Here is a 27,320-nt window from a genome sequence, read left to right on the forward strand (position 1 = left end):
ATTAACAATAATTCATCTCAGTATGCTATTTGATTCAACGATATCCAATTGTGGAGCTAACTGTAACAATAAGCGGAATTTCTTTAATGAAAACATTTAAGATGTGATTATGATGGAAACGTCTTTGTTATAGTGGTTAACCCTGTGGTCTCCTTGTACAAAATCTAATTTATATTTAATGATGTTTGCTCAAAATAATCGATGCCATTTGCCTGTTATCTGACTATTTTTGAGGGAAAAAAAAGGAATACAGCGCTTAACGAGTTCCCGTTAATTTGCCTGAAATGCAATACTGCCATAAACACATTAAATGCGTTGTTCGATATACCATCTAATTTGTTTTCTATGTCTCCTTAGCTGCTGGTTTAGCTATCAGTTGTACCGGTTTCCATTTCGTTTCATGCATAAAAGAATGCGAAAAAAAAGCTTCTTCCTGAAATTAAAAAGTTACTTTATACCTCATTACAATCCAGCCAGGTAGAGGTACATGGTTATTAGTTCCCCAGTGTTAACGGTGTAGAGGAGAAAAGAAGGAATGATGGCAACAAAATGGTCAATTTAATGATAACCACGGGCTAATCTGCAGTTTGGGAACTTTTCACCTTCAAGCGCATGACTAACATTTAAATGAAGAAGACACTGAGAATAAAGACGAAGGAATTTAATAATGTATCAACTTGGAAGCGTGGGATCTCTCGTTTAATTTAAGCATAAACTTGGGTTGAGGTTAATATATTCGATTTGAAATTCTTATTTTTAGTAGTTCATGTTCCAAGGAAATAGAGAAAATGAAAAAGGAATCGGCGCCAAAATGGATAATGAATAATTCATTAATAATAATACTAGTAATGAAAATGCAATGCCAATAGCACTGTGGACCAAAATATTGCCTGGAGAATCCTTGCATCCCTCTTAACCGGCGAATTAAAAAGTGTATTCCAAATGGATTTGATTTTAACGCTGATAGTGTTACAAAAATATAATGAGGCAAACAAATATCAGAAATTTCAACACAGTTGTTGATTTTCTGGTTAACCCGGATGTCTATTATTATTAATAGTTACTTTACGTAAATACTTGAATGGAGTGTCAGGCTTTAGATTACCTACGAGAGATTACTTTGCCTTTTTGCGAAACGAGCACCTTTGAGCATCGTAATATTTGACATGCCTTTATGTTTACCTTTTAGAAAAGTCATTATAAATTTGACAAAGTGATATATGTGGGTGCGCATATTGAATTCCAACTTTTCCTAATAGCGCCAAAGTTGAGCATTGTCCTAAAACTCCAGTCTTCCAGTTGCTTACAGCTATGATGTAAACTAATTACATTCATACATATTTTTGAATGAACAAAAAAGGCATGTATATTTTTATGTTTTTGAATATATCTGGAATGGATACGTTTTATAATTAAAAGTTTAGAAGTGTTTACACCTTCAATCGTTTTAATATTGCGCCTATAAAGTAATTTCTCAATGGTACATTATCTCTTAGTTTCTCATTAAGAACCTGATTTAAAAGTATTCACGTCACAGGTAGTTTTCTTTAATCACTCATCCCAGTTTCGGAACACTGTAAATCCTCATAATCATGTTAGGATAATATTTGCTTATTTAAAATTTGTTCGTTCAGCATATTATGCGACCTTTATGCTTGAAGTCGATATTCCCTCATACATTGTAGATGAATAAATATCTTAATTGCCATTTAAACTATATCTCTTTTATTATCCTGATTTGTTTAACACAAAAAAAGGATATAAAATTAGGTCGCATATTGAATTGGGAAATTAATTTTCAACCGTCGTTTCGTAGTCCACTTTTTAAATTATTATTTTAAAGCATGAAGTTGTTCTGAAAAGGCAAACAGCACTATAAATGCTTTAGTTCGTATGAAGACTTTCAAAAGTGTAACACGGACAAAATCCGTAAACTGTCAAAGAAATAAATGCTGAAATTCACAGCACAACCAAGTCACCAATTATACTGAGTTTTTTTGTAGCCACTAGTGAAATGAAAAGGACATATCATTGATGCCAGTTCTGAGTATTATTCATTATTAAACGTATATAGCTATCGTCTGTTTACCTTGTAATTCTATATTGCCACTGATGAGCTGTGATTACTTCATCAATTTTCTAAATAAACAAGTCATGGTAAATGCACGTTATAGATTTAATATAAAAGTATTTTTAAAAAAATGTTCAACGTAACCTTGTACATAATGAATCCAGATCTAATTATTCAATCTTCAAACTGTCACTCCCCATAAGTTATAAACAAAATGGACATAGCTTATTGATTTCATTTAAATTATATTTCATATCGTTAATATTTAATTAGCAAAAATGGATCGAATAATTTAACTTATTTTCTGGATCGTTATATATTGCTACAATATTAATTTCCAATTATAATAATAAAGGGAAATAATTCACTTTTAATATATTCCCAGTCGATTATTATTTTCCTGTGTTAAAACTGTTGAACCATATTCTCTCAGATAAATCCTGGTGATTTTTTTCTTTGAAATGTAATTTACATTTAATTGCGGTATTTGACTCATGGATAAACCCATCATATTGACAGGGAAAATCACTAGTTAATTTTACGGGTGTTAAATTGTCCTGAAAGAGACGAAGATATTTCGTTTTGGGGAACTGGTTGTTTAGAATTGTCAATAATACCATGTACGTTAAAGTTAGGCATGAAATGATGGGATCCAATATTCTATTTGAGACATAATTTGAGAATAATTTATCATTGGATTCTTGTGTTTGATATATAATTATCAATAATACATTATCCCTTATTCCTCATAACTGTCTTGTGTAAAAGCAAAACTGAAATAATGTATTCGTGTTTCTGCGGATACTCGGAACGTTGTTGGTAATATTTCAGTTACGTTTGATCTCCATTTAGTCCAGGATTTCCATATCAAGTTGGTGTCTGTTTTCTAACTAATAGGGAAGGAAATCACAATATGCCTGATGTAGCTCTCCTTTGTATAATTATCCGTGCCCAGAAATGGTTAAGTTTTTGTTTACACAAAATAATTTCACAAGTTGCCTGCATCTTGAAAGAACTGAATTGTTTAAATACCAATTTATAATTACTCACATCGAAAGTGGAAGGTCGTTCATATTATATTAACGATACGAAATATGTCATTCTTAGAAGAAACTGTGTCAAATCTTCAAAGGGTAAATTTGCGTTAGGAATTGAAACATTTATAGAAATCTTGTAAATAATTTATTTTAAGAATATGTAACGATGCAGGTGCTTGAGTGTAGTAAATAAAGCTACGAGCTGTAATCTGGGCTCCAATATAGATACATTGGCAATATTCTTTTGAAATCGAACCTTACTTTATTTAATGTTGCACGTGTGACAAAATAACGGCAGAATTTGTTTCAAACAGTTATCACAGCCGAGGAGTAATTAAAACTTTTGTGCTGCAATATTGATTTCCTCAAAAAAAGTTAAGATAAATGAAATTGGCAGCTGAAACGTGCGAATCTGCCCGAAAACGCTGCACGAAGCCTCTTTAAATAATGTAGATTCTGCAGAGCAGTAAGGCAAATGCATACGTGAATCTGAGGAAGTTGTAATGAATTTTCAATATTTCGCGCTAGATAACAAGCGAAATATCGGAGCTTAAAATCCTCGATTCATCGTCTTAAATATAAGGTCCATAATCATTGCACACTTATAAATACGAGCTGTGGAGTATTTACATAGAACACAACTTTAAAACTTTAAAAACTGCGACTTGAACTTGAAAGTCAAGGAAAAGTTTTATCTTCTTTATTAACAGATTGTGTTCCTATTTGGGATCCAGATTTTTTAAAAAAATCTCATATTGGTATTATCGTATTGTTAAACTTTAATAATCCCGTGGTTTGTCGAAAACTGGTGCCGAATTATTATTTGTAAACCAGTGTGAAAGTGTTGAACTTGCCGGTTAATATTTAAATTGGTGGTACAGTCCTCCTCTTAAAAAAATTACATGTATATTCCCCTTACTTGCGTCAGTAAATCGCCTTATGATTGTAAACAGCTTCATTTCACTCATTGTTGGGATGATATATTTCAAAATCTAAATGCGATTGAATGAGAGTTTGTGAATGTTTATTGGACTCTCGACTCCATTTTAGCAAGAAATCCCTCGAATGCGCCTCCATACGGGTGCCGAAAGAGTGAAAAAGGAAGAGCACAAGAAAGAAGTTTGTTTTAATATCGCCTCTTTTTCAGCTTCAGAAGAGCAATGATTCGACTTTTAAGGGTAATATTTCGAGAGAAAAGCAAAACGCTGCAACATTAAAGGATTAAAAAAAACCGCGACACGGTGGAGTGCACCATTGTAACTGGGGGAGGGCATTGAACTCTCGCAACATTTTCCAAAATCAGTAAATCACTTTTTTGTTGTTGCTATTAGAGCCCTCTAGTTGTGACATTGCACGGTGTTAACACCAGACCTGGAATCTTAGCATTATGGTTTTCCAAAAAAAAAAATACAAAGACTTTGCCTTTCTCACTCCCTGTTCTGGAATGTCTTCAGATCAATATCTCCAGCGTCAAATCTACACGGACTTTTCTGCAAGTGACATGTAGTCATATGTTAGGGGGAGAATTGTTGATTCCGTGCATTAGGATGATTCAGTGCTCTGTTTTTTTTAATACCGACCAGATTTTGCATTGTGATCTTTTAGTAAACGTCAGCTCGCTTCGTACGTGCTGTCGCAGCGTCTAGTTTTGTTGAGACTTTATTTTCCACTTAACACTGCCTTGTTTATAAAGAGTCGAGTAGTTTTCTTATTCACTGAAATCGCCGCGGCGTCAGAATTTTAAAAAAATCATATCTGATTAATGCCAATATATCAATGCTGAAATAAGGAGCAGCGAAATCCCTGACAGCCGTGTCTTCATATATCAGCATAATAACGGTGGTCGATATACTGTATTTTCCGAAGATCCTCTGGGTGCTAGCTGGCTGCTGCTGTTGTTAATCGAGACTGCAGTGTATCTGCAGTGGAAACCTTTCTAAAGACGCTAGACAACGGATCAAATGTATTCCTGAGTGCCACAATTGTGATTGGATTAATTTGTAACCAGCAAGAGGGGAAACAAGTATACCTTTCATTTTTACACGTTTGTCAAACAGCTCTAAAATTTAAATTAAAAAAAAACTATGGGAATATCAATAACGTTTACCAGCGACCACTTAACAAGTGCAGCGATGAAAGCAAGTGTGTCAAATATAACACTGCATTAGTCGGTTTTTGTGGTATGTCCATATGGTGCGCAAAAAAGTTAGTGCCTTGCTGCATTTAATCAATACGCAAAGTGAGTTTGATTAGTTTGGTGCAATTGGGTTGTGCAGGATGTATAAACTATTTGTTTTGCATCTAACCAATAAATTAAGTCTAATTTCAGTGTCAATTATTTTGTACATGCTAATAATCTATTTATACATATTGAATGTCTCAATTTAAAGTAAAACACCATGTAAATTACAAAAAAGCTCGCACATCCATGGTTAAAATGTTTTAAATCTTACAGAAGTCCTTTTGCAGCTATATATTTCCATATTTATTACTTGCGTCGTACCCGAAAATGTGTTCAACCGCACAGTGCCTTCGGTTCCCACACGTCTTATACCATAAGCGCGAGCATTTTATTGGTCGACCAGCATAGCATATGATCTGTACACATATATCCAGGCGGGCAGTACATTTACAGGAAAATGACGATCAAAAATAAATAGGTGTATTCCTGAGCAGGTTTGAAGTACTGTATATAATTATCTTCTCGTGCTATCTGCGCCAACGCATGGCTGTGTCTCACGAAAACAGAATCTCACAGGTTGTGACAACACAAAATAAAATAAACTTGTAAGTCTGCATTGCCATGATGTTGTTCAGCGGCTTATTCAGAACAGAAATGGCAACCTGTGATACGAGTTAGGACAACATCTATTGCAGTAAGTTGCTGTACAATTGTATTATTAAAATATATGTATATATAAAGATCACCGACTCAAAATAGAATATTTAATTCATATAACCTATCGTATAAAGTTTTAAAACATAATTGATTGTAGTGATAATCCCAGTAAACATTCAAAAATCAAGAGTATTCGTAAAAAAAGTATCGTTATTCATTTGCACATGAATACCACAAGGCCGGTTTCAGATAACAATTAAGCTGCGGAATGTGAGTGTTTGCTGCCCAATATAAATAGATACAACATTCTTTGAAAACACAATCTTTATTGAATAATTTAATACATCACTCAATGTTACTAAGGTTAAAATGTTGTTTAATAAGTGTTCCCAAGCAACTGTGTTCACACATAAAACGGGCAAGGTAGAGAAAAACAGTTTATTTCAAATTAAGAAAACTTTCATTCTCATTTTTCATTCAAAAAAATGTTATAGTGTTTTCTTCCCCTGTTCAACTGTTGCCACTTGAGTACAGCTGTAAATGTTTTTTTTTCATAAAAGCTCCTTCACAAATCGTACAATGGCCAGAACGCCAGTTATTATTTCTCAGCTCGCATCTAAGTTAGCAGATTACTTATTTTTATTTGCAAAGATATACATAAGTTAAACAATTCCTTTATGCATAGAATACTGTACGTGTGGACCATTTTTGTTATAAACTAAGTCAAATAGAAAAAAAATTGTTGAACCATATAGGCAAATGACTGGATAGAGGAATACACACCAATCTTGCATTTTACAAAGAAAACACTTGTCTTTCACATTTGCTTACCTACGCTTGCTATGAAAAAAAATCACAACCGATTACAAATATCTTCTGCATATACATATAACATGAAAGAAGCTTCAGACGGTGCAGACCGTATCGGTGCTGGAGCAGAACGCGAGCCCGGGAATGGAATCCCAGGCCAGACGCTCGCGCGACTCACGTCTCCCGGGATTCTGGAAGCCGATTGGTCGAACGTGCGGTCGTCTCTGTGCGTGGTTTCTATGCAAATACCGATGCGGAAATAAACAGTAAGGACTGCAAATCGATTGCAACTTCTCAGGGCGCTCCACAAAAGTGCTCTTTCGCCATCAACACAGAGCCAGAGAGCTGGGAGCGATTTTGGAACGCTTTCAAAGGGGCTTCTTCTTTGGAAACATAAAAACCTCAGACATCTCTCGCCGACTTTTTTTTTCGCAGCGGCTTTTGCACGGTTTCGCTTCCGGTTTGCAACGGTTCCCAGTTTATATATTAAAACCAAAAAAATAGCAACAAAAAGACGACAACAAATGAAGCTAAACGTCTGAACAATTTAAAGTTTCTCACGTACTCTTTACATGGCAATGGTACGTGGTACATAATGAACTTTTTAAAATTATGATTTTAATAGAGATATTCTAAACTTGAATGCAAAATAAGATTTAACAGGGGTATATTATACCTAAAGTATATTTACTAATGTTTCAGCCTGGTAATTGATGATAGGATGTCTTTTTTTATTCACGCCTGTTCCAGTTTATGTCCATGTGGAATATGTCAATTATTGCGCCAAGGCTGGGCTGCTGCTGTGAGCTTGGAAAGCGCTGAGCTTGGCAAATTTCCTCCGTCGCTTACCTGATCCAAGAGAGGGTAAAAAAAAATAAGGTTGCGCGCTCGCTCTGCCGAGACGTGTGACTCAGTCTCAAAAATCTTTTCTCCTAACGGTTAGCTGAACTAGAGACATGAACTTGACCCGACATGATAGGCAACTCTTTCTACCAATCGAAGCTTCCATTGACATTCTCAATGCTGCACTGCGCCAATCAATGGGTAGAAAGGCGAGGCTTCCGCTCTCAAATTAGATGGAGATGGAATGGGAGACTGTTGGAAGGGTATCTTGGGAACTGTAGTTCAGATATGTACAGTATAGCTGGATCAGTGAGTATTTACTAAGCACGAATAGCAGGAGATTGTATGTTACGTGCATATCATTTTCTGCTTTTATGAAATATGTTACAGTATGTTTTCAAGTATATACTGTGTGACAAAATCACATGCCTTATAGAAAGGGCGCATCCTTGCAAAAGTTGTGATTTTCTGTCTTGTAATTGTAATTGTGCTAAATAAGGTGAGATTTTTCACGGAATAATTAAGTTGAACTGTGTTCTTAAGACCACTAACCAATGCTAATGGTTCTTTTAAGCCTGGATATTATGTGAAATTGATACTCAAGAGATATTGAATATATTTTGAACAATCATTTTTGTATTTAAACGTTTCTTGGTGTAATGGAACTTTAACAAAAGCTGACGTTTTTCATTTAATTATATGTAACGTTTGCAATTATACATAATATACATGCAATTAAACTATTTGGCAGTATCCTTTCTAATAATCTCGTGTGAATGTTGCCCATACATTAAATGTTGACATGCCAGGCTTTAAAAGACCAGTAATTTGCAGTGCCAGCAAAACAAGACAGTAGATATCTTCCTCTGCGTTCGGAGGGAGGGTCCTGTCAGGATGGGGGGGGGGTGGGGGGTGGTTGGTGGGTAGTGGAAATTTTTAAATGTTTGGGTGGGAACTTCTGCTGTTTTGTTTAGCTAAATCGATTTTGTAAGGTTCTAAATGAGTTATGACGCTCAAATACGTGACCAAAGCCATAGAGATTTCTGCAGCATGTGAACTCGAGAATTGGAAAAATGTAGTCCTCGGAATGATTCCTCCTTAGTGCATTGGAGTAGTAGTCTATCGTGTAACAGAATGATGCATCTATTTTACAAGCGTGTATATATGGATGTTATGACTTTCTCTTTGTAAAGGAAGGTGGTGTGCCTTCACTGAAATGAAACACTTTGCACATGCCCGCTTTCTCCATTACTAGAGAGCAGCCACATTCCATTCTATCGACCATCTCAAACGATGCTTTATGTTCTCTTAACATTCTAGGAATACAGTATTTTTCGGTTTTTTAATATAGACGTTGAGTATTATGTTGCTAAGAATCACTAGAATGATTTTTTTATTAGGTGCAGGCACTCTAACAATGTCCCCTGAAGATACAATACACGTGTTGGCCTATAAAATTCAAAAACTAATTTCTGAATGGGGAGTCTTGGAGCCTCACGTTAAAATTAACTTAAATGCTTAGAGCAATATTGGGTAATAACATGTAATGGTGCTATACCGCGACTAGCTAAGGTAAACTAATTCAGATGCCTTAAACGCTACAACAGAAAGATGTGGACGTTTTTATTTAGGGACAATTGAACAAACACGTGCCACTGAGAAGAGCCCGTGCTGTGTTTTCAAGTTATTGCTAAGTTGCTGACGCAGTGAAAAGTTTAAGAGATAACAAGTCTGGTTATGGTTGCAACTTGTTGGAATACAGCATTTTGTACAGTATTATGATGAGCTCCCAACTTTGTGTCATATGTTTTCATTCCCGCTGTAGTCTAAGTCTGCTTTCGATTTGTGATTTTGGATCAGAGCTGCACCCAATCCATTCGAACTAACATTCTTGACTAACATTTCATCAATATGCTCAGGCCCCCTTTTTCAACAGACCAAATACCTTGAGACTAGTTATTTCTATAAGTGCATGGGAGAAGAAAACACATTTCACAAAGCATGCATATTTCTCCACAGATATATGGATATGCACGTGAAGAGAAAATCTCTCAGCATTGTGACACTAATAAGCTGTTTGCTCCAGGTTGCTCCACTGCCTCATCTATTACTCTTAACTGGAGTTGCGCAGTGGACAGGGCAAAGACTACAAGACCCAGAGTGCGTTGCAGGAAAGGTGCATGCGCGTTGGTGGCCGATCCTTCACCATTCACTGTGTTACATCTGGGTCACCAGCGCAGGCAGAGAAAATGTCAAACAATGAGCAGCAGCCGGGTGGAGGAGTCGTGGACGTGACATTCGGTTTAGGTGACGCGATGAAAAAAAAAGCCCAATACACAGCCACATGATTCTTAGTTATGTATTGCAATTTACTGTTGTTAAAAAAAGGCGCCAAAGCCACAAATCATGTCCATGGATTTTTTCTTTTAAACGGACTTAATGGAGGCGGGGAGGAGAAAAAAATTCAGATTCGCTTTCCCAACTAACTTTTGGTGCAGGGAAACAATTAAATATATTACTGATTTGCTTAAAAGCAGAAAAACACACCATGATTTATACCACAAAGTTGCAGGCTGACTTTAACTTTTATGGGAAAATATAACATTCGTGGTGACTAAAAGATTTTTCATGAAAGGGCGATGAGAAATAGAGGTACTTGGATCTTTCTCACGTTCAAGTCCAAGTTGAGATGGGCATCCACATTTTTAAGCGCCGCTTCCCAGCCAGACTTTTTGTTGTTGCATTGGTGTGTTGGCGCAGAGATCTGGCTTGCTGCTGTGGGGGAAAAGGGTTTTATTCAGGGGAGGCTCGATCTAGCTCTAGGCCGGCCGTGGGCTTTGACTGTGAGAGCTGCGGAGGGCCGGCCGGGGAAAGGGTGTAGTCCAGCATCGGGCGGAGAAAAGGAGCGCGGGCTTCGCTTCACTGACAGCCCGCAAGTGTGACTTTTCTTTTTTTTTTGTTTCATATACCCAGAGAGAGAGAGAGATCGCAGCTGTAGAAAGCTGCGGGCAAGAGAGAAAAAAATAAAAGGTGGTTTAAGAGGGCGGGGAAGGTGTGTGTGTGTGAGGAGCAGTGCCTGGACTGTCAGAGTGAGCAACGGAGAGTTGGGATGTAGACTATATACTAACTATAGGCGGGGTTAAAGTTCAGGATGGAGAAGAGAGCTGGCTTCAGTTCGAGACTGAAATGTGAAAGCCGGCTTTTCCACTCACCACCACCAGCACCGCCACAATAATGTACTCTCCGCTCTGTCTCACCCAGGTAGGATACATTTTTGCAACATTTGTATCCCTTTAGAGCCCGCCATGGTCTTTTTTATTAAACTTTTTTTCCTCTTTTTTTTCTTAATGCCTCCTGTCTCTCAGATCAGTGACGGGGTTCAGCGATCTGCCCCACTGAGGCACATGGCTAATGGCGGATACGTATTAATATTTATTATTTTTTGACTGTAATTTTTTTTAAATCTGGAAAAACACATTTTCCGAGAGCGGCTTTTTAAAGAGGTGTTGTGCATTTCTTAAGACTTTTCGCAGGCAGCAAAGTGTGGCGATCGCTGCTTATTTTACAGTATGGGGGGGGGGCGGGAGGGAGCTAGCGATGGGGAATCACGCTTTTGTTGACTCTAAGGTATGGAGTTTACTTACAACAGCGGTGCGCGGAAGTTTAATTTTAATATCTTTGATAACAATTCCGCTGCTGCTTCCTCGCCAGATTGCGCCGCCTTCCCACTGATTTCGGCGAGTACCCCGCTCGGTTTGCTCGCGTTTTTCCTTCTGGTTTTCCAGCATTTGAAAGCAGAGTGGTGTTTTTTTTTTTCCGCGGGGCACTGAAATGCCGTCAGGTGTGGACTGTCCACACGTCAAGTTACTTTTCTTGGGAGGGCGAAAAGCTTGAACTTTGGCTAGCAGTCCTCCAAATCGTCCGATCAGATGGGGTTGCGGGTATTGTGGTTTGGGACGGGATCGGCTTCCTTTTCCAGGTCCTCAATATTTTGATTTGTACCCCTCACAGCCCCCCACCCGCACTCCTCCTTCCCTGACTCCCACAACAATATCATTCCAGTTGTTACCGTTCTGTTAGTGACCATAAAGCTTTCTACTTTTCATTGCGGTTTTATTGTCGCTACTTCCAGCAGTGTTTAAAAAGTCAGGGTTTTCCCCGTGGAAGCGCTGTGTGCTGGTGTGCCGTGCTTCTTTTTTCACTCAAGTTTCCAAATTGCGATTTTGCTTTGAAATCTTCTTTATTTGGTATTCTATGTCTCGTGGGATATTTAACCCGGATAATTCAACATATTCGGTTAAAAATGCAGTATCCTATACAGTAAATTCAAATTCGCTGATTTTATGCAATGTGTTGAAATTATTTCGGGAGAATAACGTTTTTTTTTCCCCATAATATCACTTCCGATTTTTAATGAACCTTTGCTAGTCAGTCTGTTCCTTTTAAAAAGCACTTGCACGTGATTTAAAGTTTAAAAAGCTTTATCGACAATTTGCAATGTTTCTGTGAATCTACTTCAATATCAATTAATACAGTTCTTTGTTTGGTTGAGGCGAGGTGGCAGCATCAAGATCTGAATAGAAACTTTTTTTTAACCTCTTAAACTGTCTATACAAAAGGTTCCAATTTGCCTTACTGACAATTTTAACAGCAACATAAAGTTATTGTGGCCATCTTCAAGTAACTGTTGGTCTTTATGTTTCCAAAATTGGCCTCTCCTGTTGCCTTAAAATACAAAAACCACATTAAATTATTGTGTGTTTCACTACTTTGTCGAAAGTTGAGAGTCATTCAATATTTTTTAAAATGAAATGCAAGTTTAATATAAGTTCTGCTGAATCTTCAGTAACCCATAGGTATGAAGTATTTGGTAATTTTGCAGCCATTCGATGAAATCCCTAATTTCTAATGCTATGTGCAGTGTTATTACATTTCAGCATAGTTTTTGGCTTTATGTCATTTTGAATAATGGGGTAGTTAACTGTAAGTAATTTAGTTATAGAGCTCCTCAGTTGCAGCCCTTTACACAACCTCACTTTGAGGTATTTTAATAACAAATACATTGATAAATCTGCTTTCTAATTTTTGGGGAAAAAAGCCAAAGTACTCAATGGAAAGGAAATTGAAATTCTATTTGAATCTTTTAAGTTAACAAGCAATTAGTGCAGCTGTCATTGCACTGCACAGAACTGAACGGGTTGATTGATATTGAAATATCTTGTCAAAGTTTTTTTTATTTATATATGAAAAAATGTGGAGGCGAGTAATATGTAAGTTTGAATCAATCAATTTTTAAATATAGCTTTAAAAACTTTTTTTAAAAATGGATTCTGTTTACCGTGTCCCTGTCAGAACTAATTAAATTTTTTAAAAGTGCGTGCAAAAGACTAAGAACTGCCCAGAGTGATCTAAAAATGCACCAGATTGTTTCAATAAATTAACGGCAAAAAGAAGTGAGAAAAAACATGAACATTATATGGCGCTGAGTGGGCAATTTCTTTTTCAGCGCCCAGAGACAGTTATTTGTAAACAGTAAAGTAGTCCAATTATCAGTGTCATAGTGTAAGTATGCAAAGTTTTCGACCACTTAAAAGAAAATTGGTACTTAATCTGTTTGCTTCTTCATTTTATACAGTATACACTAATTGATGTGGCAGTGCCAAAGGAAGGATGTGCTTGCTGCACTGGATTGCAGTGCTGAGGTTTATATGAAAATAGACCCACAACAAAACCACAACTTCACTGATTGTCACTTAAGGAACTAAGTGGTTTGGCCTCCAAATGTTTAGAATATTTAGAAATCAGCTCAAACTTGGGGCCTGCATTAAAAAAAATGCGAAGTGGAAACAGGCTTTAGTTATGAGAAAATATAGTTTATTTTTTGATCATGTAATTAGCGAAAAAACCCAGCTCAACACATTCTGCACATCAGTGTCGTAGATCCCTGTAGTGGAAACTGGCTTCAATTTACAAAACATAATTTAACTGCTACAGGTGTTTAATATCGCAATCTTTTTGTGTCTGTTTGATTTCTAGATATAGGAATGACTGCAGCAGAGTAATTATATTAATAATGACAACTAAAACTCATAGTCAGTGCACTTTTGTTCTTACTGCATAGTTCAGTTTACTATAACTTATGTTTGTTTATTTGATCTGATTTTTTTGCAGTAAAAGTTAAGTATCTTAATTCTACATTGAGATTGAGAAGGAAAGCTGTCAGGCGATGGGGAAGATTTAGGATTGATGCTGACATTGGGCTAAAGTAGTTTAAAGCTTCTTTTCTGAATTAGCTCTGAGGTAGAACAGGGAAACTGTACATTGGATGATTTCCAACATAAAGTCGATGCAAGGATCTATGAAACTGGTCGACTTCTGACTGGATTAAAACATGAATGTACATTAGCAAAAGACTGCCAAACATTAGGGAGTACTTTGCTCAGAATGCTTAAATCTTACACTAGTCCACACAGTTAATTTCCTTAAACCAATCAGTCAGTATATTTAAAACATTCAAATAATGATTCATATTTTTCAAAGCTGTTGCTAAGATTTTCTTTTTATTTAGCAAATGTTTGATCTTACTCCTCCCCATTGTATGTGGGCTTACAGGTCTGAGTTCTGTTGCAGATACAACGTAATAGAGATCAGATCTGAACTTGTGGCATCTGGACACCACAGCAAAGGACACCAATGTGGTGACATAGTATCACCACACTGGCATCCCTTGTTCCATGCATACACAGCCAAGGTCAAATACTGGCTCTAGGTTTTTATCCGCAGCTCTACTATGTCTATATTCACTCCATAAATGCAATATAACAAGAGTGAGTCTTTAACTTGGAATGAATTCTAGAGTTGGCGATTTGTGCCATATTTAGAATAGTCATTTTAGTGCGGAATTGAATTAATCTGAATTCACTAGCGTAAAATGGTAAAAAAACAAACCTATATCTGTTGAAATTTGTATCTTCATGCTACTTTATTATACTTTGACCAAGTTAAATCGTATGGTAGAGGTTAATTTAAGCAATTTTCGAATGAAAAATTTTAGACTGAGGCAAAAAAGGAATGGTTACATTCACTCTTTAATATTTTGAAAATAATTTGTTAAAATGAGCCAGTTGACTTTAAATTTTGCCCAGGAAGAAATGGATTGTCCTGTCCTTTCCCCATTCTTTGCATTGCTATAGAAAGAAGCATATATCTGCTTAGGGTAGACACTTAATAAATTTGAGCTTCATTATTTGTTTTGGCAGTTTGAAAATCTCCTTTACAGGACAGATTGTTACCTACGTGTAGATGATTGTAGTAAAGGAATTCAGTTAAGCTTGAAGAATTACAGGCCAGATGTCGTGTGGCTGGAGAAAGGTTGGTAAATGAAAATTCACTTTAATCTAAAAATCCTCTAAATGTTCCCACCAATGCAACATTTTTTCATTAATTTATTTCATTAAGCAAAATCCCTTCCAGCCTGTACAGCTTTGGCTTCGTTTATACAATGGAAATGCAGAACTTCATTCAGCAGAGAATGTAAAATGTAGACCATTTCAAAAATTATTTTTCTGCTGTCATATCAAACGTTTTGTGTTTGTCGTCGTAAAAGTGATGCTCTCGTTTTGTTATTTAAAAAAAAACTTTATGCAACATTTGGTTTAAACAAAAGAAAAAGACAGATGGCAGTTGTGCCCAGAATATTTTTCCTTTGCTTTTGTATCTTTTTATATAATGTGTGTTTTGTTATTTTAAATGTACAATTATCTATCAACATGTTTGGCTTTAACTAGTTAATTGTAAAAGTCAAATAACATGATATGTAATATTTAAAGTAAGTGTTTAACAGGGCACAATCAGCTGGGGCTACTTGCTTTGTTGTTGTTTACGCTGAAATCACAGTAGTTACATATCAGTTTGCCAGAGCCACTTTAATATTATTGATTGAAAACTGGATTTCAAAGGTTGCTAATGATCACAGTTCCCTGCCTAGATTTACAATATTTATTTACGTATTTATTGGTGGAATTTGTTTAATCATATTACAGAATAAAGATTACAGACAAACAACTTATTAATAAAGTATTCAATACTCCCTATTTGGCATCACCAGATTGGAACTCCAGATAATGTATGAGTGTTTTTATTTTTATTTTCCACAAGGGCATGGCTCAATGTGACATTTCTTGAGAAAATAGCATGAATTCACAATGAAGAATATGCAGATTTTTTTTCTGACTGTACAGACTTGCTGTGTTTGAAACCATCTTGTGAAGGGGGGGTTTATCCTCTCTTGCTTTGCACAAAGCCCCCTCGTACGAGCTGTTGATTGGCATTCTAGTGTGTGGAATTTGCCAAATAGGCGGGCTCATGCTGGCTACACCACATGCAAAGGGGTTGGGGACGGAGAGTGAAGAGATCTGCATTTTTTTTTAAAGCTGGCGAAGGTTAATGAAAGCACCCATGCTTTAGTCGAGGGATCCTTCTCTCTACTGTTTTGGGAAAGCTCTTCATAAACAAACCAAGCACACGCAGGGAGCGTCTTGAAAATTGGCAAGTGTTTTGGACGTTACCTACATGGGTGCTTTCAGTTACGCTGTCGGCATCTTTCTGACTGTTCTACACAAAGAATACTCACTGTACATGGCATAAATTTTTCTAAGTCAAGCTCCGAACAAAATACTGCGCTGGTCTGAGTATACAATGGTATTGAATTAAATCTCTTATTTAAGTGAAATGTCCCTTGATTTTTCAATTTTCTTTTATTTGTTTAATAGGAAAAGAATTCTGACGAAGGTTCAAGTGCGATGCTATTTCTTTTGTTAAAACTTCACTTTTGCTTATTCTTCCTCTTCTGGTTTTTCTTCTCATAGGATGAATTCCATCCCTTCATTGAAGCACTTCTGCCCCATGTCCGAGCCTTTGCATACACATGGTTCAACTTGCAAGCCCGAAAGCGAAAATACTTCAAGAAGCATGAGAAGCGCATGTCAAAGGAGGAAGAGAGAGCAGTGAAGGATGAACTCCTGAGTGAAAAACAAGAAGTGAAGCAGAAATGGGCATCCAGGCTATTGGCAAAGCTGCGCAAAGACATCCGACCAGAGTATCGAGAGGATTTTGTGCTCACGGTCACTGGGAAGAAACCTCCTTGCTGTGTGCTTTCAAACCCAGACCAGAAAGGCAAGATGCGGCGAATTGACTGTCTGCGTCAAGCAGACAAAGTCTGGAGGCTGGACCTGGTTATGGTGATTTTATTCAAAGGTATTCCGCTCGAAAGTACTGATGGTGAACGACTCGTAAAGTCCTCGCAGTGCTCTAACCCTGGGCTGTGCGTACAGCCACATCATATAGGAGTTTCTGTTAAGGAACTCGATTTATATTTGGCATACTTTGCGCAGGCAGCGGGTAAGTGCATTTATCAGAAGCATTTCTTAGAAATTTTATTTCAAAAAGATAAGCTTGATCTTAGTTCTTGTGAAACGGTTGTGCTGCATGTGTCCTCACCTTAAATTTAACCTTGTGTAATGGTTGTCTTGTGTATATACTTTTCTGTAAAGGTAACTTTCTACTGCATGCTCCTATAGATAATCTAGACCCTGTCCTGTTGCAAAGTGCAGCCTAAAGTTGGCAAAACAATCTGTCATTTTAAAAAGGAATTTGCTTTTTTTTTGTATAAGAAGCACAAATGGTCATAACAGGCTTGATCTGAAAACTGTGGTTAAACTTTCCAGCTGTGTTTCTCATGCCCTTCATGATATAGTTTTTCTTTAGGATCAAGTCAGTATTCTTTCTTTCTTTCCCCCTCCTACTCTTCACAGTCTACGATGGAAGATGAAAATTCCTACAGGAAGTATATTTTGTTTGTGTTTAAAATATCACTGCAATTTTGGTGGGGTTCTGTAATGTATAAAACAAAGCACATACAACTGAAAAGCCTGACCACTGGTTTGAAAATTGGGGTCAACTGATGCCCCAAGGTGCTGGCTCAAGAGTTATGCCAGCTTGGGTGCAGCAGTGCAATCTGCAACTAAGAACTAAGGGAGTTTTATGCTGCAAATTGTCTACTGCCCAAGTGTCAAACTCTAGATTCCACATACTGCTTACAGTGGCAAAGTAATGCAGCATGTGGCCTTCCTTCACCATCTTTCTTGACATTCTTATATTTACAGGTACATTGTGAGAATGCAGGTCGTGGCCATGAATAAAATAAATGCAGGAAATGATTCAGCTGTCTGATTCATTTAGGGTTTTAGTGCTTTTGTTTGTCACTTTTAACATGAACTGGTGTTGTACAATGTTAAAGCCTTTCACTTACTCCTATTGCAGTCCTGTCAGTGCAAATCACTGATCTTCACAATATCAAACATTTGGAAAAAGAACCAAGCCAGCTTTGTCCTTGTCACTTAAAAACATCCTTTACAGTTTACTACCTTTACTTTGCTACCTTTGTTTTTTTCTGAAGTAAGTTGTGTTTAGGAATTTTTTTGTGATAGTTACTGCCACCTTTGGTAGTTTTGTTTATCCTAAGCCAGCAGTACTTTGGCAGATTAGAAACTTGAGTCAGCTTTGTGACCATTGGCTCTGGAAATAACACAGATAGCTACTAAAGGTTGATGTGCCAAAGCAGTCAAAGTAACTTCTATTATACTCCCTACATTGCATGCTACTTTTTATTAAAACTGTGAGGTGGATAGGACAGACCAGGATTAACCACAAAGGACAAAAATGTATAATCCTGTAAATGTAGTGTACTCACATGTTCACTGAAATAAGTGGTATAAAATGTATGCAGCACTTTTAAAGAATATGTATTTTTAAATTGGATACTTACTGAAAGTTCTGTGCAGAAAACCTACTGGATCCATTTTTGGCCTGCTTGGAAGGTTCAGGAGTTTTCAATGGACTGAGCAGCTGCCAGTGTTGGCAGAAAGCATGAACTCTAAAAAGTGCTTTGTCCAACATGCCAAAGCCAACATGGGAATACGTGGCCACTTTTTTTTTCGCTGACGCTCGGCTCTTTCCTGTAGTCTGATCTGAAGCGCCATGTTTTAGGGAGCAGCGATTATATCGCTGATAGGTTTTTTTTAATAAAATCAAACAATTTTCTTCTAAAATTAAAATGGGATGCTTTCAGTTATGATATTTAATGTTGAAAAGTTCAATTATCTACAAGTGTTCAATGATGGTTAAATAATCTCTCTAAATCTTTTGTCTAAATAAATTTAAATAACTATTCAGCAATGCTTCAGCCTTTTTGGAAATAACGCAAAGCTGTATAAAAACCAAGGCAATTAATTACTGATAATAAGCAACAGTTTGAAGTGTAGAAAAATTTTACTGTGAATATTATTAATAGACCTATTGTGGTTGTTAAAACTGAGCGATTGTTGGAAAAACGCAAGGTATTTCTGGTGTATTGGAAGTATATATTTTTTTAACAAATATGTGAAACTCTGATCAATAATGCATTCTGATTTTATTGTTTTTCTGTTGACTTGTTTTAGCATTTGTTACTTTAGAATTTGCTAGGATCTGAATGCAGGGATTGTTTGCCTTCAGTTGATTTAGGTTACGATTGCTGCAAAGATTCATAATATGGTAAGCACCAGTGACTAGTGTTATGTCACCTGTCCTGAGTTTCTATTTGTTTAGCATGTTAGAGTTTAGTTATAGATCAACAGGCCACCTTTCAAAATCTTTTCTAGAGAACACTCCCTTTGTTGAAGAAATGTTAAAATGAAATAATGATAGCTACACAAAATCTAGGGAATAAACAGCTTACATCTTTTATATAGTTTAGATTATCTCAGAATTGTTGCATTTGGTAAGGTTATATGGGGTATAATTAGAAATTATCAGTAATGTTAGCCATCAGTTTTTAGATGAAACAAGCCATTGTAGTCATGCAGGGTCATTGATAACTGAAAACATTATAACCATCAAATACACTTTACCAAGGTTAAAATAATTCAGATTTTATAAGTTTGGTAATGACAAAATGTAATATCGTGCTTGCTACATTCTTAACAAGACTGAGCAGTTTTTGAAAAATCCTTTCTAGTAAATCTAGAGAATTAAAATGCGTTAATGAAGTAGTTCTAAATATCCAGTTAATTTTTTCATTTAGTTTGCTAGTTAATAGACAAGCTCTTTGTACACATTGATTCGCTTTGTCAGCCCAATGCCCCACACAGCCATCAAGTGACAACCTAGAATGATACTGCATTGGAGGAAGGCAAACTTTCTTTTGAAGAAGTGTGAGGCACAATCTAATTTATAGCGTGTATGATTAGCACTGACCCAAGTCAGAATGGCATCAGTCCAGGCACGTGTAAGGGTCATGACTTAAGTTGTTTAGGTCATGACCTCAGCCACCAGGCATTCGACCTCTTAGATAAACGGTGATCTTTGCTTATTAGTGGGCACTCATGCGAATGCTGTCTTCAGCTTGTCAGTATTGTTGTGACCCACTGCCTATGCAAACAGTTTGTGGAAAGGAAAACTGGGTTGAAATAGAGTCCAAGAGTTAAGGGAATCCTTCACAGTCAAGTTTAAGTGGAATGAGAATTTAGATGCAAACATTGGCTGGTTTTCATTTAGAAGTTCCTTAAGAGATTTTTTGCCTCCCCACTTTTCCCTTTTTCCCCAACAAGTGGAATAAAAGTAATCTACAAGAGAGGTGTGCTCTGATCTCCATTGCCTGTAGAAATTTTTAAACCGATATGATCATCAAATGTGAATACTTATTTTCTCTATAACTCATTTTAATATAGTGTTTCGTTTGGAATCTGATGAAATGTTGCTCTGGTGTAGCCCATAGACCCCCATCGAATTCTTTACCATGACGACCAATAGTAAGATCTGTAACCTAACTGTCTGTGCAGTCAGGTAGTGTTTAGAAAAAAGAATTAAGGAAGAATTGGATAAAAGCTTGAGGGAGGTGTAGTAGTTTTTGGGACAAGCCAGATATACTATAGATTCTTTTCCAGTGCTGTACTTTGTTTTGTTTCTTTGTGTGTGATTCGTAAATCATTTCACAATGAAAACTGCAATAATACCATTGCATTATTTATAAGAAAATACTGTGCTAATTTCATGTCAGTTTATCTCTTTAGATTTCAGATATAAATAAAATTTAAAAATCCAATAATTCATTTAAAAAAATCTGAACTATATGCTAGAATAATTTTTTTAAACTTTAAAATGTTTGAACTACATAACTTTAACATCATTATTTACAGTCGATCTCAAACTTTTAATTGCAGCAAATTGCAATGATGAGGAACATTTGATTTTTTAAAAAAAATACATAAATGCAAATTGTTAGACTCCCTGAAGATCCTTCGTGTGTAAGCCGTCACCAGCCACAGGTTTTATCTAGTGGTAACAAAGCCTTGAATATCGCAAGGGCAATTTCCACCACTTTTGCACGGCAGCAGTTTTACATTTCCCTTTCTTTCCATGCCACGATGAATAACAATAATTTTCAGCTATTTAGGGTGAGTGTGGTAGAAACCACAATCTTTGTTGTGGTCAGAGCAGTACACAGCAGGGCTGAACGTTTCACTTGGTTAGAGCCTTGGCTTCATTGCTGGGAGACCCCAGTGACTTGGATTGGTGCATATTTTGACATCGGCTCTAATCTGCTTCTGCTGCCTGTTATCTACCCAACCAGTGACTGGATGTCATAGTTTGGTTTTGGAAGCTATTAGTGTTAATATTTTTTATTGAAAAACTTACATTAATTCTTCAAACTTTAGTAGCTTTTAGCAGCGCAATGCAAATGCAATGCAAACTTCTTTGTTGTATTTCCCAGGGGTTTCAAAAAATTTAGCAGCCCTTTCAAATTTCACTTTATATACAATGTTTTACAAAACTATCTTTAAATGAATTCAGTTTTGTAATATTATGTATCAACATGTTTGACTAAATTTATTATGGATACATTAGTCCTTTGGGAAGGGATGATACACATGAAATGAACATGTTTAACAGATTAGATTTGATTTTAAAGTTCCACCAGTTTAGTCCAACAAAAAGATACAGTTTATCTTGCCTAATGGACTAATTTAATTTATTTTCTTTTCCTCTTTTATTGCGTCAGTCTGCATGCTTGCATGTGTGTCAGGGTTGTGTGTAGGGGGTGATGGTGGTGGGTGCATAGGTGTTAATTGAACAAATGGTGCAGATGCTTCTTTCAGTATAAATTCGGTATAGATAAATTCCTTGGCTTTGAACTCTGTCCTGAAAGCTAGCTTGTGCCAAACTGTCCTATGTCCAACATGTTGCAACTTCATTCACCTGACACACCTTCTGCTTTCTGAAGATTATGTCTGGTTAGTCTGTACACCCACCCATGGCAGTTAATTTGGAAATCCTCTTGCAGGATTTAAAAAAAAAACTACTGGAGTGAACAAAAGAGAGCAAGAAGGAGAACAAAGTGAGAAATTGCTTTGCAGACTTTCTTAGCGACCGTATCTCTTTTGTTTTGCCAACGGCAATTGTTATTCAAAACTAATAAACATCAAACTAACCGGGCCCTTTTAAAAAAAAAATGCTAAACAAAGATTCTTTAACAACATCTCCTTTTAATGTTTTTCCTAGTATATTTTTATGGGGCAGTAAAATACAGTTTTGCCATTATCTGCTTTGATTGACTTTTATTAGAAGTCTCAAGAACTCTAAAGTGTGTCTACATGATGGCTGACTGGTATTAAATGTATTCCTTGCAAGACTGCAAAATGGATACTGTTTCTTTTTATAGAGTTAAAATCGCCATTCTCTGGCCTTTCATGGACCTTGAGCACTTAAAAAATGCCTTGATTTTCTTAATTTAAAATAAGATCAAAATCTTGTAGTGTTGAGCCCCTTCCTCAAAGATGAGGAGATATTTTAAAGAGGTGGTTTCCCCCTTAGTGCCCTTCTTAAAAATTGCATTGTTAAAATAATTAGAATTAATGTTTAACATCCTTTTTTGATTATTTGTTTCTTTTTATGTAGTTCTGTTATTATTTTAAAGTTTGAGTAAGCCGTAGGTGCTTGATGATTTTTTTCAGGGAACTGGTTGCAATACTAGAAGGCTGGAATTATGTTAATCTACACTTAAACAAACGATGAGTGAGGTACACTGAGTTAATGACCATACCTTAAATAATGTTAATTTTCTCAATCAGCAATTCCTCATAACCAGTTCTCTCAATGATCTCACCATGAATCATAATTTTACTTTGTTTTAAAGAAAGGTACAGCAATAATAAATAGAGAAAATAGTTTATAATTACAAATGGTCTTGTAATTTTAAAAAATTAATGTCAGCTCATTAAACATCTCATTTTGTGCTGTGAACGAATGTGGATTTCGTCAAATTTTGCATAACTGTCTCATACCCCACCCAACAGTGTACCAACATGTAGTATGACTGGAACAGCTGCCAACTGACAATCAATGTATCGCCCATTCAAATAGTAAAAAGTGGATAACTCTTTGCTGGTTAAAGGTCATAAATGCAATACTAAACGCTGAAGGGTTTTTTTTTTCATAACGAAGCCAGTACTTAAAACAAAAATTCATGTAATGGGGAATACATTCTTGTTTTTTTTTAAATGAGCTGGTTGCAGTGACGTGTTCTTGCATTGGCAATCCTGACTTTATTCTTTTGTATGACCAAACACACTGCCAACATTTTTTTTTTAAACTCCCTCAGTCCTTTCCTGGCAAACAGAAGTTCTAGGTAGTCATGCTGCAAGTGCTGGTGAGAACAATATGGTTTGAAGCTTTTGGATTTGCTAAATGTTGACACTCCAGAGGAGAAAAAAAATGCAGTAATGATTGGCATTTAGAATCAGTCTGTGTAACATGTACCCTGCAATTAAATAGCAGAATAATGGGAAAGACAGAAGGACAATTTCTGTGTGAGCTATCTAAATGGACCTCATTTTTATTGACTCAATTTATCTAACAAAGTAGTTCAAAGATTGATATATCAACTTTTGAGGTTCTTTTATATCAGTAGAGTTCTTACAAGCACAAAGTAGAATATTTGTTAAACTGGGACATATTTTCACTTTGCTGTAACGTCCGCTCTCTTCCCCTCTCTTTTTGTCTGTCTCTGTATTTTTCCATCATTCCTGATTGCTGCAATCCTCATCTAACATACTTTCTCCAATTGTTAGCATTTTGGGCACTAGAATTTCCATAGTCACTGTAAATGTTCCTTCGTAATTAGCTGATGGTAAATGACTTCTGCTTTTCCCCACCCTAATCGCTAGCTCCCCACTTCCCACTCACCCCTCATTACATGGGAGACCCATATCTGTTAGTTGCTCCATCTTGTGGTCTAACCAAGAACTAGCAATTGAAATACTCCAATGAGAATTGCAGAAAGTTTAATATGTTTTTTCCCCTCTTAATATAGTAATCGTGCCCTTGTTCCATCATTCACCAATCGTTTAAGAGCAGAATATGCACTATTTCCAAGTCTGTGACAAATGTAAAAAGCGGGACATTTTTCATTAACGCTTTCAAACATTTAGACCATATCAGTTGTTTTTAAAACACTTAATTAATGACCAACTCTATTAGTTTGTGCAAAGAAGCCATACTAAATGCTTTGAGACTTTTGGGTTTAGTAAAGATTAAACAATAGGAAATCTTTAAGTAAGAGAAAAATAGCAAGTCTTCAAACTAGTAGAAAGTGAGGAGGTAGGGTGGGGGTTTGTTGTGCGTGGGAGATGGGACAGTGGTGAAAGATGCAACTAAAGTTTGCAATATCTATCTGTTGAATCTGTAGTGTTCTTGTAGGAGTATATTGGTGTACTGAGGCCAAGCTGTTCGCATGGACGATGGTGTTTGAATCTCACCCCTAGTGTTTAGGATGGAAATCACTCCCTCACTGATGTCTGACAAGGGTCACCACTTCAAAATAATTCAACCTGGTCCCAGGGGGAATACTGTAGTAAAGCACCCTTGGTGCATTGTGAAAAAGAAAAATCTCAAAACCGTACTCTTGCTTGCTTCCTTGGGCTACGTATGGATGACATCGAGGAAATTAAAACTCAATGGGGAATGAAAAACAATGGAGGCTACTTTTTAAACTCATCATTTAACATTTTCTTCTAAAACAAAAATATGAAACTGTTGTATCTGAGTAAAATGTTTCTTGAGCAAGTATGGTTTCTAACCACAGACAACCTTCTTCACAAAAATAATCAAATTTGAGGGTTTTGCCTTAGCTGAGCACCAGCTCTCCAGAACATACTCAATTCTCAATATGAGGAACACAGGTTTATGACCAACTTTATGCAAATGATGAAAAGAATTAGTCCAGTGAAACCGCAAGAGCTTTATTGAACAGCTGCGTGATTGTGCCTGTTTTTTTCAATGTCCCTCAACACCAGGAATGCTTCCAGTGTTCAGCTGCTAAATGTTACTGTAGCTGATTATTCCTGCATAGCAAAAACCTATAGAGTATAGTCATCGGGAGTGTTCTTTGTTGTCAGAAAGATGTGGGTAGGATGAAAGTAATACTTTTTGTTAGCCATTGTCTTCTGTGGTTAAATCTAGGCTTTTGAAGTATGCAGGCCTGCTCCCGTGGCTTTTGGTGTTTCATAGTGGTTAGCTTTAGAGTAGACCATTCAAATAACTTTGACATTTTCACAAATGGCAGTAAAGAACTGAAGTATATATATTTTTTATTTTGCTTTCTTTTTGGTTCCAAATACAGTGCAAGACTAAAGTTGCATGTGTTTGATCTCAGAGCTAACACTTGGTTGTTTGTCTGCCGCACGGAATTGGAAAACCTTTTTAAATTCCTTCCTTCTACTAAAGACGCAGATGTAAATTAGACATGTGAAGTACCATATATTGTAAATGATAAATATAATTGCTGTCCTTGCCTATGTTTATCATGTCTGCTTGACCAATAGAGATTGATAGAGCAAATATAGGAACTTACTATATAAAAAAATGTAGTGCTGTATGCAAGCAGATTGCAAGCTCCAGTGGCAGTGATAACTGGAATATAAAATGGGCAAAAACAATAAGTTGTAAAATATTGTCAGGACACTACATCCAGAATCATGGCTAGAATTTGACACTGGTTTGTCAATTTGACATTTCTTGTAACATTTTTGCCAAAAATGTTAATGACCAAACCAAATAGCAGCAGCGCTATCTACACAAATAACTGAAAAGAAAAACTTTGAATTGAGTCAGTCACTCATCGTTATTAGAGGAAGAGTTGTTACTATTTTAAACAGCCTTCAAGCAGGATGTTTTAAAGAAAAGAAAGTTCGCGAGTTATGAAACTGATTTTCATTTTATTTCTGTATCCAGAGTAGCCCTTTACCCCACAACTTTTTGAATCTTAATACTTTCTCTTAAGCCCTGTAGTAAAGGATGTAAGTTTCAATGAGCTGTAATTTGTGCCACAAAACACATCCTTGGAAACGGATGTCTCTGAACTTTCTGGCTAATGTGTAAACAGATTGGCATCATTGATTACTGACAATTTAATGGTGTCTCTTTAATTCAGAAAACTTGCTGTTTGCTTTTACAGTTAATATAACACTGCTTTATTTTATTGATATTTTGCATATTCTTCCTAAATAGTTTATTGTACTATCGAAGTTGGGACTGGGGAGTGATTATTTTGGAAGATTTAGGGTAGTTGTAACTTAGCACTATGAAAATGGATGAACAGATTGTTCCAGAGTGTATCCAATATGGCTGCTGTCACGGTTCACCACACCTGATGGCTCTTCTATTTTGATTGAATGCTTCAAAAAATTAAATTTTAGAAAACATAACCTCAAAAAAACATCTCAGGAGACAAAATCTTGAACAATTAGTCTTGACTCCAATGAAAATACATCCCTCATAAAGGGTGTTATTGCTGTTTAGTGCTTATAGAAAAGGAAATGAAGATTTGTGTGTTTACTAAGAGGCTTGCATATTTATTTATTTTATTAAAAAAAAAAGTTATTGCTGTTTAGTTTGGATTGGGTCCTCACTAATTTTGTTCTTGAGTAATAATTTACCATAACCAAGGTAAACCTTCAACTGTTTAAATACTGGGCCACCTTTTTCAGCCATCTAGAACTTCACCAAATTTGATTATTTGGCTGTTTCACAGAAGACAATGGGAAGTTTTGGATGTTTGATAAGTTCTTTCCTAATTCAATCCAAATAAAGTTAATTTTTTATTTAACTGTTAATTGGGCTGTAGCATTTTTTGTATGTAATAAACATAATGACCCACTCATTAGGAGGCAGTTCCCTTTAACACTTTCTTAAATAATGCAAGGATATAATATCTCACTTCTTGTTACCTTCTTCTGGTGTTCCATGTATTGTAATCTTGCCCAAAAATCAGGGCTAGACTAAACTTAAATAATTAACTTTTTTAACAGAAAGTGAGTGGATGCAAATTAGGAGATGTTGTCAATTTTGTATTTCAAAGCTAAAATTATTGTTGTCTAATTAAAATAAAGTCATTGTAGCAATTTAGTAATCCAGTGATACTGCTAAAATTGCTATGTCTATATTTCGTGAATAATCAATTTATTAAGTCCATGCAAGAAATTATGTTTAACAAGCAGTTCCATATTTCTATGTAAAAATATCTTTAAAGAAATAAACATATTTATTATGTAAACAACCATGTACTCTGAATTGAATTATAAAAGTATCACTAACATTAAATTTGTGTTGTAAAAGAAATAGGGAA

The 27,320-nt window shown here is 36.1% G+C and overlaps 1 protein-coding gene across 9 annotated transcripts in view; it reads left to right on the forward strand.

Annotated features, from left to right (window-relative positions):
- Positions 1-7,026: 7,026 nt before the first annotated feature.
- nfia (nuclear factor I/A) overlaps positions 7,027-27,320 on the forward strand; it is a 529,589-nt gene continuing 509,295 nt past the window's right edge. Inside the window, exons 1-2 of one of the 9 annotated variants that reach the window (XM_041208194.1) lie at positions 7,027-7,338; positions 16,468-16,999. In XM_041208194.1, coding sequence (XP_041064128.1) covers positions 7,330-7,338; positions 16,468-16,999 — 541 coding nt within the window. In that variant the 5' untranslated portion in view covers positions 7,027-7,329. Of the gene's footprint in view, positions 7,339-10,636; positions 10,862-14,898; positions 14,972-16,174; positions 16,301-16,467; positions 17,000-27,320 lie in introns of those variants that run through there. The other 8 variants (XM_041208200.1, XM_041208198.1, XM_041208199.1 and 5 more) reach the window with 8 other exon arrangements.

The sequence above is a fragment of the Carcharodon carcharias genome, chromosome 16 (genome assembly GCF_017639515.1).
Source record: "Carcharodon carcharias isolate sCarCar2 chromosome 16, sCarCar2.pri, whole genome shotgun sequence".
Taxonomy (NCBI): domain Eukaryota; kingdom Metazoa; phylum Chordata; class Chondrichthyes; order Lamniformes; family Lamnidae; genus Carcharodon; species Carcharodon carcharias.